Here is a 15,695-nt window from a genome sequence, read left to right as displayed (position 1 = left end):
TTATAGGTACTGTATGGTCGGGTAGGTATTCGATCTTCTGTGAAGCTAAGCAAAAAATGGAACTCGCAAGGAAGAATCCGTGGAAGTAATCTTGAAAATCAATTAGTGAGAATGGTGTAGAATGCATCTGATGAATCATGAACCCACTAGATTTTGCGGGGCTAGAGACATTCTAGACTAGAAGTAATAAATAGCATAGTAGAAAGCAAAATAATCAAAGGCAAACATCATCATGTCAATTATATTTTCAAGTTAGTATCACTTGCATAATTTTTGTCATGGTCCTCCAAAAATGATTCTTTTCCTAAATACAAACACATACTTAATTTTATTCGTTTCATGCCATATCAATTATTAGGATTAATACCTATGTTGTTACAGATGTTAGTGTTTCCATGCGAATTAATGCACATGGCCAAGACGTCTTTTTACACTTGAATATGCATTTTAAATTCACGAAGTTATTGTCAATTGTGTTAAATTTTATTGCCACTTTAAAATATTTTTCTATAAGTACATTTATATATATAGAACTGCTTTTTACTAGTCTCGTTTTTGTGTGACGGAAATCTGAGCAAGATTGATTTTGTATTTCTTGCAAAGATGCCAATTCTCTACAGGGCATAGGTACTTTTCTATGTCGCAAAAACTCTTCAGTTACAGTTACGTAACCCTCATGGAAAATTGTTTAATTTTAAATTTCGTAATAACAAACAAAGCTCTCTGTAAGAAAATAAACGTAATTTAGGGGTCATTTTTATCTAGGTTACAATTATAGACCCTGAGAATGAATCTTTTTTTTGTATTGTATGATAGGGAAGCGCTTGACCACGATCTCGCCTGATGGTAAGCTGAGATGTGGCCTATGATGGAGCGCGCTTCCCTAGAAGGTACCCGTTCACTCTTCGCTTGAAGACCCCCATATTGTACTCGTCGGGGAATACATACTCAGGAAGCATGTTCCAGTCCCTCCCCTATCGTTAATAAAAAACCGTCTTATTTGCAGAAATAATAATATACTTACTACTACTATATAATGAATTAAAAAGATAGCAAGCAAATTATCTACAGCAAATTCCCATAAGGAATTAAATTCAGGTACCTAATTAAAATTTACCTAAAATGTGGTTTAATTAAACCCTTTTAAAGCGCTATTTATTTGCTACATGACTCAGGGGGGCAGAATACAGTTCGAATGCTAGTTTCGCGTGTTATCTTAAAGTAGGAAGTTAAATTTAACTAAAGTATTTGTGACTAAATGCACCGGCACGCGCTGCGGGTGACTTTTACTATTTGCATAGATGCATCTTGGTCCAGGGTTGCTGTCGTGAAGTTAATTATAAATAAATAATTGAAATTCTATAGTTAGACACGAAGCACGGCTAAGCCAACATAGCTACACAAGGGATACACACAAGATACGGCCACGTACGGCTTAGCCTGGGCGTCAGAATAAAAATTGTAGCTTTTATAATCACGCATCAAGCTGTCTAATAGTAAAAGCATTTAAAAATGAGTAGATTGTGTTTTTCGGTAACTACCGAAAATGTGAATGGTTAAAAACGAAATAAAAAAGCAAGTATAATGCCACTTCTAAAAATCGCACCAATAGCCAGATAAGATATTTATTATCTCTAGATACCAAGATTCAAAGTCAAAGTCAATGGATAGATTGAAATCTTGTGGTCTAACAACTATAAAACATATTATTATTAATATATACAGATATTAAGGTATAAAAATTGAAATTAATGCCAACCCTTGTAAGTGCAATAAATATTTCACAGAATAGAACTCCGCGTAACTTCAACACATGCGCCTGCGCATTGGTCTGCACTTGTTAGAATAGACGTTTATCTTCGTCGTGGACAGAGTTTATTGCCTTATCTTGAAACCATGGCTAATGTAGCTAAGAATTCTCATTAAAATTGCTTAAAATTTTGTTTAACGTTCACCTAAATTAGGACCAAAGGACCAATTTACATCGAGGTTTATTAAATTTAAAAAAAATATTATTATTCCTCAATGCAGCTTTATTTGACTCAGAATTAAAAATAATTATCAAACATATTCTAGTAGATAATTGAGATCTTTTATAATATTAAATATTAATCCAATCATAGATCTGCGGATGCGGGCAGAACACGCTGTTTGTTATAATGATTTGTGAGAAGCTTTAGCATAATGAAACGGATATCTGAATCAAATTTAATCAAATGCACGTCCAGAAATTTGATAGGTTTCCTCTCGCAATCATCTATGTGGGTTGGCGACCAAATCGCGTCGAGACGAGACTAGCGGCAATTCGCCGTTTCCTGGCTAGTTGCGCGGACGCAGAGTTCGTTTATTTGCTCTCAACGCTCGAAGGGGCTGCTTGCAAATTGTAATCGTTATTTGGATTGATGGATATTGTCTTAGATTTAATAATAACCAGCCAAAGGAAATTCTGCAGACGTTGCGACCCTTACGCAATGTCTGCAGAATTTCCTCTAATTTGTAGATTACCTTTAGTACTTGCACTTTTCGATTACTTTTTTCAGATATACGCGGTTAAATGAATACCAATTTTAATATTTATATATCCGTTTAATTTATAAATTGTAAAAAGCTACATTATAGTTCAATGAACAGTTTTAGTTCATTAAAAGATCTACTACAAAAAAGTCAGTTTTCGGGGCATGAAAAATGATACTGGTACCCAATATAGTTCCTTCAGACGATACACAAAAAAAAATCCACTACTTGGCGGGCGGAGTCTAAAAGCTCGCTATCGCGAACGCGGGTGTGCGCGAAGTCATTCTTTGCAAACTCGCCGCGCTGCCGCTGGCCGACTCGGGACAAACATGTATGGAGTCGTCATACAGTTATAATATTGTCATACATTTATTTAATTGTTGATTTATTGGTTTTATTTTTTTGCTTATAAACAAATAATCTTCTTTCCAACAACTACTTAGACATTATTAATAATTATTATTATTTCGTAATGTTTACTTTATTACAAAATAATACAGGTTATAAATAATCTTTAAAATAACAAAAAATATTGTTACTCTGAAAAAATGAAATGGTACTCAATAACGCGGACTACTGAATTGATTTAGATAGAATTTGATGCTGACGTAGATATTACATCATGCCCAGAAATGAAAGGTACCTACTATTTCTGAAAGAAGTTATAAACCCTAATTCTTCTCAGTCAAAGTCAAGAGTGGAAGATATCACTAATACAGTAAAACTGATGTGAAACTTTGGATGTTAATTTGTATATTTTATTGTTAGTTGTTACTTAATCACGTCAAGACTACACTACCAATTTTGATAAAATATAGCTAATTACCTGGATTTACACATAGGATACTTTTTATCCGAACTGAACACTTCTGTGGGAAAAAACAGGATTCACGATATAACCTAATTCCACGCGGGCAAAGCCGCGGTTGGAATGATATTTTTTAAAATAAAAAAATTGTTTTAAATAAAACACAAAATATATTGACGCATGTATTTATTTTTTGCACTCTATTATAATTGTAATTATTCATTACAAATAATCAAAATAAAATAGCCAGAACAAAGTTAGGCCCTGGTAGGGTAGGTAGGCAGGTACAGCAATGTGAGACGAACACTGGCTTATTTATATGTACCAATAATAATGTATTATAAACATTAAATTAAGTTTACAACAAAAATACATAATATTAGCTAATGTGAAAACGAATCAACCAATCATCCCACAACAATGAAATGTGCACACAAATATTCATCCAAATCGGTTCATGTGATTAGGAGGAGTGACTGCAGCGCCATCTTCCGGGCCCAATTGTGTTTCCAGATCACCCAGGAACTCAATTTAATATACGTCTTACACAAAATTTTTCGAAATGAAAACTTACATTACTATGTAAATATGAATATAAACCTGTTATAGTACTAAGCAATTTCCCGCACAGGTGTAGTAAGTATAAATGAAATAAATATCAACATCAAATTCTTTATACAACATACTTATTTACCACCTACTAAGAAATGTAATTCTTGAAATTTTTTCGTATTTTTTTAAATATAATACTACTCCAATGAGCTCCTGTTCCATATTACGGCCACCATACTTCCACTAAGTTCACCATGATTTTTTATTTCTTTGCACTTTGTTGCTTTTTGCTAAAAATGGAATCATGCGATAAAACCAGTAGAGCGTTGATAACATACATTTTTGACTGAATAAAGGTACTTACGAAGGAGTGGGTTCACATTGTGAACAATCAGTGGGTTTATTTTCCTTCTGGATTCCGGATTTCTGAAAAGATTATCTATGCTATAAATGAAAAAAATCTTACACATTCGTTATGTACTTAAAACAGGGGTACATATCAAACATCGTCTATAATACAATTATCATCAAATTTAAAATAAAACCAACTTACTTCATTAATTTGTTCCAATTGTAAGCATTCTTTTTCCTCCAACCTTTATGTTTCTTCTTCTTATTTTCTTTATTGTCCCCATTTGTCTCTTGTGTTGTCACCCTTTTTTACGATGGCGCGAGCGACACAAGTTCCCCGTGTGACGGCCGTAGCGGGAATGACTCGTGCAGCGATCGGGGTAGGAAGGTACAGGGCGGCTCTCGCTATATTGGCTGGTCGCGCGCTAATTTCAAGTATTTCTTGTTTATTTCAAAACCATCGCATATTTCAAAATTCTAAATCGGTGGACGTATAGGTTGTATGTTTTATAGTTAATATCCAAAAAGTCGTAACTTTACGTCTGTTATTTAGAAGATGCCAGAGATTAAAAAAAAATAACAATGAGAACTTTGTATTTTTTTTCTATCGAGAAAATATCATGGAATCATGTTTCTAAAACGGTAGACGTATTGTGTTACTATTGAACTTTCTTGTCAAGAATTTTCATCACGACAACTTTAATAATATAAAAATTACGAAGGTTTAAAAAGGGCCGTAAATGTTAGAAAAATTAATTCATCACCTTCATATATTAACCTGCACTGCATCACAAATTACTTACGAAAATATCTTCATATATAGCACTTATGATGCGATATTAATACATCATTTCTCTTGAGATGTGTTCTTAATTGAAACGAACGGAGATGACCGGAAATATGAAAGTTATGAGATCGGAAACTAATATGTTTATCGGGTTTTTCCAATATTACTTTGCGCATCTTTCATAAATTATAAATCCGAAAGTTTGCCTGGGTGGATACGAAGATATATTTTGTTCTCCATACCCAGATAGTGTACGACTTTAATATAATTTTGGTATGATAGATTGTGGCCTAAGATAATACTAGAGCTACCTTAAATTTGTATTTAAATAAATAAGAATAAATCAATCAGGGGGGTAACCGGCACCTTTAGAATAACAGTCTTATTATGGGTACGTTTTGTTGCGTTCACAAAATAATCTTACTTTTTTGGCACCGGGACCTTCTAAAACATATGGAAACCAATTGCAACAAGACTGTTTCGAGCGGTTTCGAGACGTCAATCGAAAAATTGGAACCGGCACGCTCTCTTTGACATTTAGCATTCTTGTTATAATGTCAATAATGACAGTTTTAAGCAATTTTAGTGAAGTTGTAAGGAACTTTTATAACATTATTTTGAATATTTTTAAAAGAATACACATCAAATTTAAGTGAAACGTATGTAGTTGGAAATCTATTTAATAAATGAAGCTTTTAAAGAAGATAATACATTTATTATATTAAAAATGCAAAATTAACATAACTACATCGGGTTGTTCCAAGAAAAGGCTTCAAACCTTTTGATTTAAGAAGAATCGTGTAAATAATTTATTATTGCGAAGTGCGCAATCATCACGAGTCTCTATGAGATATGGGGGCATCATATGAACAATCAAATACAATTATAACCTACAGATTTATCTGTGTAAGATAAAAGTAATGTAAGTACCATACCCAATGCAAATCTTAAGAGTATATTTAAAAAAACGTTTGTTTATGTACACATTCTCCACTTGTTATTTCTCTATTATTATTCTCTAAACATAAATTTTATCTAATACAGGCTTAATGTAAATCTATAAAAGATTGTTTATTATTTCTTCTTGATTCAATTTATTTTATCATGTTATATTATTTATATAATAAAACACTTAAAAGTAAATCTACACTCAAATGCACTACCCATATTATACTTATGTTAGGGATCTCATTTAATTTTGAGAAATAATACCATTATTTATTTCCAGATTCTACAATCAATTCCGAGCACTAGGGATAAGATTACCCAGCGTAACCACATGGAAGCATTGATAGTATTCAAGAAGCTATAAAGTGCCAGCGCAACATATGAATATATTTTTTTCAATAGGAAGCAATATCATGCTTTAAATGTATTAGTGCAATTAAAAACATATTTTATAAATCCAAAATCTTTATTTAGTCCTTTTTATTTATTCATTGACAAAACATTTGCTCCTTTACTTCTCTTGATAACATTTATATATAAAAAAATGTAATAAAACATGGAATTATTTGAAAATAGATTCAATTCTATTTTGATTAAATATTAATAATTAGGTATATTACTCAAATCCAAATTTGTAAGTAAATAGCATATTAAAAAGACCCTTGATTAAAAAAATAAAGTCGTATTTATAATACCAGCCTTTAAAACTTAAAATGCAATAAACAAGAACTTTATATTTACATCACAATGAATAATTCCTGCACTAACAGTTTAATGGTATTTATATTTTTATTTTAAATTTAAATCAATTATTGTATTTGCATAATATAGAGTAGATAAATAATTCAAAAACTTGCAGTACTTATGTATACTTTTAATTTCATTTTTATTAAACTTAAAAGTTAAAATGAAAACAATGTAGGTACTATATTAAGGTACAATTAAATTTTTACATTTTCTTTGAATATTTTAAGTGTAGACATGGTGGCGCCTCCCCCAACTTGAAGTTCTCACTACCACATGATCATCTCCCAAGCCGGTACTTCCTTGTTCAATGTTTGGGCAAGCCAGCAATCAACACAACTGTGAAAGATAAATTGGACTTAAACTGATTCTTTGTTGCTTTAACATTTAATAAGTACATTTAATATGTTTACTTTTATTATTAAAGGGCTTGTCATGGTGTATGTAATTTAAGATGTTTTTTTAAACAATGTCGGTATAGTTTGTTAAATAATAAATACTTTATTTGTTAATCATTTTTCAAGTATTTTAACATTTTAGTTGTTTATCTTGCAATTCTTAATATCGTATTAAAAAAAAGTTAAATGTGTAGGTGTGTAATTCCCACAGGTAATTCCTTACAAAACTGTTAATATAAGTAGCTTCTAACCAAACATAGATAGGTTTGCTTATAAATTAATATAAATATTTACTTTTGACCAGCTGCTCTAGTTTTTGTGAACTCCCAAATCATTTGCACTTAAACTTTCAGCAGAGAATTCTATCAACTTCGTCTCATCATAACTTTTACCTCGTTGGGAGTTATTCATGTACCTATCTTTGTCTTTGTAATTTCGGGGTCAGGGAGCTTCGCGCACTCTGCACAATGTTCTGCTGTAAGTTAAATAAAAATTACTTCAATTAAGTAACAATAATCAAAACAGACGAAATCATGCAAAAACCAAAACTTTATTCGTAAAAATATATCTCTGTAGTCTGTTATCATAAATCGTCCTTACTCGTACTTTATCTTACCTTGCTATTTCAATATTGCTTTTTCGCACTTTCTCATTTATCCAGAGATGAGATTCACATATTTAAGTTTATGTTTATCTGAAATTTTAGATAATAATATGAATTATTAGGACAGTGACATGACATTTTGATTTTTGACGTTTAATGTTCGATACAAATCATTACGACTTGGCCTAAAAGCCTCGTAGCCAAGCCATTAATCTTCAAAAAAATAGACAAAACTTCGGAATTCATTCGCTCTTTGGACATTGTAGGCAATCGTATAGTAATCATGTTGAAAAGGCTCCCGGTACCAAAATAAAGTAAGATTATTTTGTGAACTCAACAAAACAAGGTTGTTATTATAAAAATGGCGGTGATTGAAAATTAAACGTCAAAAATCCAAATGTCATAATCACTGTCCTCGTATTATTATCTAAAATTTGGATAAATCAAATTGAAAAATTGCGAAAGATAAGTAATATGCATTAAAGAATGCATGAAAGAGGCATGAAAGAGCAATTGAAATAGCAAGGTAAGATAATATACGAGTAATAAATATATCTAAAACATTGGACGATTTATGATAACACAGATATATTTTTACGAATAAAGTATTGGTTTTTGCATGATTTCGTCTGTTTTGATTATTGTTAATTGAAGTAATTTTTATTTAACTTGCAGCAGAACATTGTGCAGAGTGCGCGAAGCTCCCTGACCCTGAAGTTACAAAGACAAAGGTACATAAATAACTCCCAACGAGTTAAAAGTTATGCTGAGACGAAGTTGATAGAATTCTCTGAAAGTATAAGTGCAAATGATTTGGGAGTTCACAAAAACTAGAGCAGCTGGTCAAAAGTAAATATTTATATTAATTTATAAGCAAACCTACTTATCTATGTTTGGTTAGAAGCTACTTATATTAAAAGTTTTCTAAGGCATTGTACCTACACATTTAAGTTTTTTTTAATACAATATTAAGAATTGCAAGATAAACAACTAAAACGTTGAAATACTTGAAAAATTATTAACAAATAAGGTATTTAACAAACCATACCGACATTGTTTAAAAAACTTCTTTTTAGACGTTTACATACACCATGAATGAATAATAAAAGTAAACATATTAAATGTACTTATAAAATGTTAAAGCAACAAAGAATCAGTTTAAGTCCAATTTATCTTTCACAGTTGTGTTGATTGCTGGCTTGCCCAAACATTGAACAAGGAAGTACCGGCTTGGGAGATGATCATGTGGTAGTGAGAACTTCAAGTTGGGGGAGGCGCCACCATGTCTACACTTAAAATATTCATATTTGTATCATACATCTGAAAATGTAAAAATTTAATTGTACCTTAATATAGTACCTACATTGTTTTCATTTAAGTTTAATAAAAATGAAATTAAAAGTATACATAAGTGCTGCAAGTTTTTAAATTATTTATCTACTCTTTATTGTGCAAATACAATAATTGATTTAAATTTAAAATAAAAATATAAATACCATTAATCTATTAGTGTAGGAATTATTCATTGTGATGTAAATATAAAGTTTTTGTTTATTGCATTTTAAGTTTTAAAGGCTGGTACTATAAATAAAACTTAATTTTTTTTAATCAAGGGTGTTTTTAATATGCTATTTACTTACAAATTTGGATTTGAGTTATATATATCTACCTAATTGTTTTTAATAAATATTTAAGCTAAATAGAATTGAATCTAATTTCGAATACTTCCATGTTTTATCACTTTTTTTAATATAAATGATATCAAGAGAAGTAAAGGAGCAAATGATTTGTCAATAAATAAATAAAAAGGACTAAATAAAGATTTTGGATTTATAAATGTTTTTTATAGCACTTAAACATTTAAAGTATGATATTGCTTCCTATTGAAAAAAATATATTTATGTTGCGCTGGCACTATGGCTTCTTGAATACTATCAATGCTTCCATGTGGTTACTGGTTACTCTGGGTAATCATATTCCTAGTGCTCGGAATTGATTGTAGAATCTGGAAATAAATAATGGTTTTATTTCTCAAAATTAAATGAGATCCTTAACAACAGATTACATAAGTATAATATGGGTAGTATATTTGAGTGTAGATTTACTTTTATAGTCTTATATTCTATATAGGTAATAATAACATGATGAAATATATTGAATCATGACGAAATAATAAACAATCTTTTATAGATTTACATTAAGTATTAGATAAAATTTATGTTTAGGGAATAAACTGTAGAGTTGCATTTTATTATACAGAGAAATAACAAGTGGAGAATGTGTACATAAACAGACGTATTTTTAAATAGATTTGCATTGGGTATGGTACTTACACAGATAAATCTGTAGGTTATATTGTATTTTCAAATTGTTCATATGATGCCCCCATATCTCATAGGGACTCGTGATGATTACGCACTTGTTTACTATTTAGGTACACGATTCTTCTTAAATCAAAAGGTTTGAAGCCTTTTCTTCGAACAAGCCGATGTAAAGTTCTATTATTATCTGATAACTGTCAAATTGTCAAATAGATCGCAGTTCGCACCGGTCCCAATAATTGAGTGAACTATTACGAGTGACGTCATCAAAATTGCTAGAAAAACAAAATCAGTTTAACGCTGCAACAAGCTTGCGTTAAGGGTGTCACGGTACGAAAAGACATAGTAATGTTATAATAAGCTTGCTATAAGAGATGCCGGTTACCCCCCAGAAGTGTAAATACATTTCTTAAAATAAGATTTACAGACATTTGAATATTTAGTTTATCGGGCAATTTATTTGGCTAACTAGTCCGAATGTTGAAAAATCCCCATCTACAGAGTACAGAGCTCTAGATTTACTATTTCCTGCAGGAAATCATTTATTATTCGCAAATGTTTGTAGCGTGTTTATAGCAAATTGCATAATGTTAAGGAGGATTCAATTTTAACGCCCACAGCTGAGATTTATTTCACGCCTACCCGGGAGGTTGTCGGTCGGGGCTGATTTATTCCTATCTGTCCATTTTTGTGCAGGCATTTATTTATTGATGGATGCTTTATGCACTTTATAGTAGTCTTCACTGAATAAATTTGAAAATGAAATAAAAATTTAATTGAAGTTTTTCGTAAACACCATTACATATTAACTGTAATGCCTAATACATATTTGATTATTATTATCATTGTAGATTTGCTCACACCGCGTTTTGAAATAACTTCTTTAGGCGGGTTGAGAATAAAATTTCAATGTCGCATCTTGGCAATACCGTCATAGAGTATAAAGACAATTGTGGTAGGTATCTTTCATTCTTGCCAAAGAAGTTTCACATCTGACACGTGTGCTCGGCATACACACTCTTCTTTATTCGAGTGATTGACATGATCATCCAAAACCAATTGCTCACTACTTCCAACAAGCAAAAATTTCCCTTGACACGCATAACATGTCTCGCTGTCGTACCTGAACTTCCGCTAAGATCAATAAACTGTTGTTTAAAAGCGTTCAAGGCGGCTAGGTGCTGTCTTCAGCGGGCTGGCCCTCAGCCAAGACGAGGGTTGTATCTCGTACTGCCAAAATATCATCCGATGCCAGATTCTACGGCTAATGGGCCGATCGACTTGCAAAGGTCGAATGGTTGGGAGCCGCAGACTGCTCTGGTGGATTTAATTGTTCAATTTATTATCAGATCTAGATCTATTATCGTTTAGCCTTAAGTTCCGGCTATGTGATTCTATGGAAGGTTTGATTAAAATTAAATGGTAATGAGAATATGTTAAATCTCAACATTTCTGAATTCTGATATATCTATCGACAGCTAGTCTTTAAATTAATAAATTAATGAAACAAGGAATATATCTGACTGTATTCCGTGTTTAAGAATAGTACCTACCTATAAAACAAGCATAACATAAATTCCCCAGTAATAACTAAAAGTATATCATTTTCTTGTAATAATTATTATGCATTAACAAAATAATGGATAAGTAACCTCCTGATACTTTACACGTGTATTAGGTGTATTCCTTACAAACGTTTATTTATATATTTTTAACGTTTACACGTAACTTAAATATCAATCTCTTGTACGTCAAGAAACTTGTTTGTCCCGAATAATTCTTACGTAATAACTGTAATTTTCACACACTTTCCAATACCCACTGAAATACCGCCGGGAATTGGGTTGAATCCAATTATTTCCACCATTAAAATCAGCTGACTCGGTTCTTGTTACCAAGGGAGTATTTGCGATCCGACCATTGTAACTGTATTTTCTCGTACTTTCAATGTCAACATCACTTGCTGTAACATAAATAAAACCTTTGAAAACGTAAACAACATTATTTATGGCCCTAAATGTCAACGATTGTGCTGTTAATTGTTGCGTAAGTTTTTGTTTCTGTGTTTTTGTTTTATTTTATTTAGACCAAGGGCTTTCCTTCACGCGAATCTATTTTTAAAACTAAAGTTATTATTAATTATTTTTTTTTTGCCTAGTAAATTAACTGTTACCTATTTAACTATTAAGGTAACGGCACCAGTGGTGGACAAGCATCCAGTAATGGACAAAATAAATATTAAATTTAAATATTAAGACCAAAATTAACGTTATATAATTTGGCAATACTTAAAATAAAAGTTTGGTTCACAAGCTATCAAAATACGACACTTCATCATATTCGGCCAAAATGTTTGAAGATGGCAGAACGTTATGTTTAGTTGCTGCGACTCGTTTCGAAGAAATCCGTTTTTACTAAGGAAATCCTTAAGGAAGTGAGGACACAATTTTGGTTATAAGAATTTTTGTATAAATGTCAGCAAAATTTGATATTACTTTTATTTATAGTAGTTAAGTGTACGAAATATTACACGATTTAGTATCATGATAGGTTATGTTGTTTAAATAAAATTCTTCAGTGTCCATAACTGGATTTAATTCTATGGATATATCCATTTATGGACATATGTCGAAAATAAACTTTTTTTAAAGGTATTAATTACATGCGCTTTTCTGTATTGTCTTTTCTTTCTGATTAATAATATACCTATCACGACCATTTCAAACAAAGGGTTCCAATATTGTACAACAATTGTCCATGACTGGATTTGCTTTGGTTCCTATAATGGACATTGATATTTTTTGTTAAAATTACACTAATGGGTCCAACAACATAATATCTATCTAAACATGAAGAATATATTTTAGAACAATGGGTCATGATGTGCTGTGCTACTCGTTCTCGGCTTCATTCTCTATCACTGCGTAGAGAAGTCGCATACTTATGCGTATTGTAACGCATCTATCATAGAGAGTTCTCTGATGAACTGTTTGGATCGCTGTCTGCTGCTAAATTCCACCACCATACAGCACACACGCTTAAATTTCATCCACACCATCTTGACAACAGTTTAAAAAAAGCTTTTTGCCTCGTGCTACAATTTGGAATCCATATCGATGGACCGATCAGATTAAGGCTGCTGGCGGATTCAGATTAGCGATTCACTTCACGAGTGTAGCGGAATGCCAGGAAACAGAGAGATACGGCGGAACATCGTGACGCGGGTAACATCTACCCCCCCAAACCTCATGTTGACCACGTTTGCTCTGACTAGAGTGATATGACGAAGAAGAAGAAGTCCCAAAATGGATGGAATGGCAGTACTTTTTCTAGTTATATTTTTCATCCCTGACTTATTGAGAAAAAAAACCCATATTGGTGTTTCTTAACGGACATAACTCGTATTTAACGATGCATTTGTCCAATTTTTGCCTAGAAAATGGAAATTAAGACTGTTTTAAATATTATAAGTATGCAAAATAATTAATAAGTACTATTTTTTATGAATACATTCTCGATTTATTGTATTCCAATCATCATTTTCAAGATTCTATTGATAACTATAAGTCTTCTCCAAGTGTAAATAACTGGAGAAACAACATTAGGTACAGCCCATAAATGGGTGTTCATAACTGGATGATGTCCAAAACTGGGTGTCCATCATTAGATTTTCACTGTCCAACACTGGTGCAAAAAAGTGTTTTTTTAATTTATAAATAACTTCATTATTTATGCATTGTAATCTTTTTTCTAACATTGGTTACGTTAAACTAACATTGAACTAAAGATATAACTAAACAATATCCAATAAAGTTAAAAAACCTACGAGAAATTTGCAAAAAACTTCAATTTTTTCCTTAATCTGTACAAGACTGGTGCCGTTACGTTACTCCTTTTTCAGCGACAACAGTACCAGTGAAGATTCAACTGAAGAAGTCGGCTGGAATGATCGTAGTTCTAAAAAGTCATCTACATACCAAGTGAAGCCTTACTCAGCTCCCGTTGAAGATTTCCCTGCTCCTATTCTACCCACAGCAGATGAGATTATAAAAGAACTGGAGACAATTGTTCCAGCAACGCAACAAAATTCTCCCTCTGAAATGGAATTTTTACATGAGGAAATCCCTGAACCTCTGGCCACTCCTCCTGATGACGATTGACCATTTTGATACTTTTACTTTAGACTTGAAAATATTCATTATTTCTAATCTATATTTTGAGCATATTATACATTGTATCTTGAAATTACCTTATTTCTCGGAACTATTTTAATTGCCAATTTCACACTTTGAAAATAGTCTGCTTTTGATCTATGTTCTAGATATTGCAGTCACAATTAACACATTAGTTACGTGTTTGTTTGGCCGTCTGCTATCGTCGTCAAGGCTCGAACGTGATAACTCATTTATGTTTACTATGCGATCTGTTAGCACAATCCGTATTATGTCAGCACCTATGAAAGCGTTCAAGTTCAATGGCGAAAAATCGATTTTTATTTCATTAAGAAAGCCTTGAATATTTGCATGCAGCTGTCTGTTCATTTGGTGTTATTTCATTCAGTTTTGTACCTATCTCATGTTTCATAATAATGAAAATGCCGCTCGAAAATGATAAAATGTTTTATAAATTGCTTTCCTTTCTTTTCTTTTCTTTTTTTACTTAGAATAAGACGCTTGTGTGTAGGTTTTCAAATAGAATCTAACTGATTAAAATGTAGAGAATAACACAAAGGTAATTTTATTAAATATCTATCACATTGATAATATTATGTCAAAATTTAAAAAACCTAACCCAGCTAAGAGGTGGATCAGTAACTAAAATTTCATATTATGAAAGTACTTAAATACAGATCTCCTGATTAAAATCGATATCTATAAGACACACATTTTGATAGAGTTTATGTACCTAATCATATTTATTCTAAACAGGGGTTGGTTACCAGCAGCTGAGCAGGCCGCACCCCAGCAAACAGCAAATGAAGCTCCAGCGAACTCTCAACAGAACACGACACAACCATCAGACAAAGCATCAGGTTAGTGGAAGACTGGAATAAAATTAGGTAAGCATCCAAGCAGAAAGAAGAATGATGTGATTAGGTTTACCGACCTACCTACCTACCTCATTAGAATCCCACGTTTTGCTCTGTTTTACATATTATATGTCTTTAAATATAAAACAATCGATCAATTTTTTTCGACGAATTGCAAGATAAATATTTTTTTTGGTGGTAAATGTTAAAAATACTATGTAATGACGATTCGAAAGTGCTACTCAATAGTAGTCTAATTGAATAAATGAATGTTTGAGTTTGAGTTTGAGTTTTCGACGAATCTCCTTTCCTTGAGTTTCTCTTTAAATTATGAGTACAATTCCGTGTTATGTTTAAAAGATTATAAAAGACGTATTTTCTCGTTCCAATATCAAAAAGTATCCTTTATTTTAAACTAGCGATCCGCCCCGGCTTCGCCCGTGGTACATAATATTTACGTTTTCTCTACATAAGAACCATCCTCGTACTTCAAGGAATATAATAAAAAAAGAATTATCGAAATCGGTTCAGCCGTTCTCGAGTTATGCGCTTACCAACACATTTTGCGATTCATTTTTATATATAAGAAGATAAAGATGGAAAATAATATTTACATGAACATTATGAACTTAAAATAAG

General features: G+C 31.8%; 1 protein-coding gene and 3 long non-coding RNA genes across 4 annotated transcripts; 2 read left to right on the top strand and 2 right to left on the bottom strand.

Moving 5' to 3' along the window:
• Positions 1-3,532: 3,532 nt before the first annotated feature.
• LOC149908058 (uncharacterized) lies at positions 3,533-4,518 on the bottom strand. The gene is made up of 3 exons (XR_016456857.1): positions 4,428-4,518; positions 4,239-4,300; positions 3,533-4,164 (listed from the first exon to the last, which is right to left on the bottom strand). It is a non-coding gene; the product is annotated as an uncharacterized LOC149908058 (long non-coding RNA).
• Positions 4,519-6,717: 2,199 nt separating this feature from the next.
• On the bottom strand, positions 6,718-7,862 carry LOC149908057 (uncharacterized). Its single transcript, XR_016456822.1, has 3 exons — positions 7,719-7,862; positions 7,397-7,577; positions 6,718-7,043 (listed from the first exon to the last, which is right to left on the bottom strand). It is a non-coding gene; the product is annotated as an uncharacterized LOC149908057 (long non-coding RNA).
• Positions 7,863-7,914: 52 nt separating this feature from the next.
• Positions 7,915-9,512, top strand: LOC149908056 (uncharacterized). The gene is made up of 3 exons (XR_016456823.1): positions 7,915-8,232; positions 8,382-8,555; positions 8,889-9,512. It is a non-coding gene; the product is annotated as an uncharacterized LOC149908056 (long non-coding RNA).
• Positions 9,513-11,948: 2,436 nt separating this feature from the next.
• On the top strand, positions 11,949-14,552 carry LOC149908055 (uncharacterized). The gene is made up of 2 exons (XM_090103287.1): positions 11,949-12,073; positions 13,929-14,552. The coding sequence occupies exons 1-2, from the start codon at positions 12,045-12,047 to the stop codon at positions 14,185-14,187; spliced, it is 288 nt and encodes a 95-aa protein (XP_089959413.1). The 5' UTR covers positions 11,949-12,044; the 3' UTR covers positions 14,188-14,552.
• Positions 14,553-15,695: the final 1,143 nt, after the last annotated feature.

This window comes from Colias eurytheme, chromosome 6 (genome assembly GCF_061535395.1).
Source record: "Colias eurytheme isolate Ceu_HAF_F1 chromosome 6, ilColEury1 Martin Lab GWU primary, whole genome shotgun sequence".
Taxonomy (NCBI): Eukaryota; Metazoa; Arthropoda; class Insecta; order Lepidoptera; family Pieridae; genus Colias; species Colias eurytheme.
The sequence above is the reverse complement of the archived record's forward strand: the minus strand, read 5'-3'. Positions and strand labels throughout refer to the sequence as shown.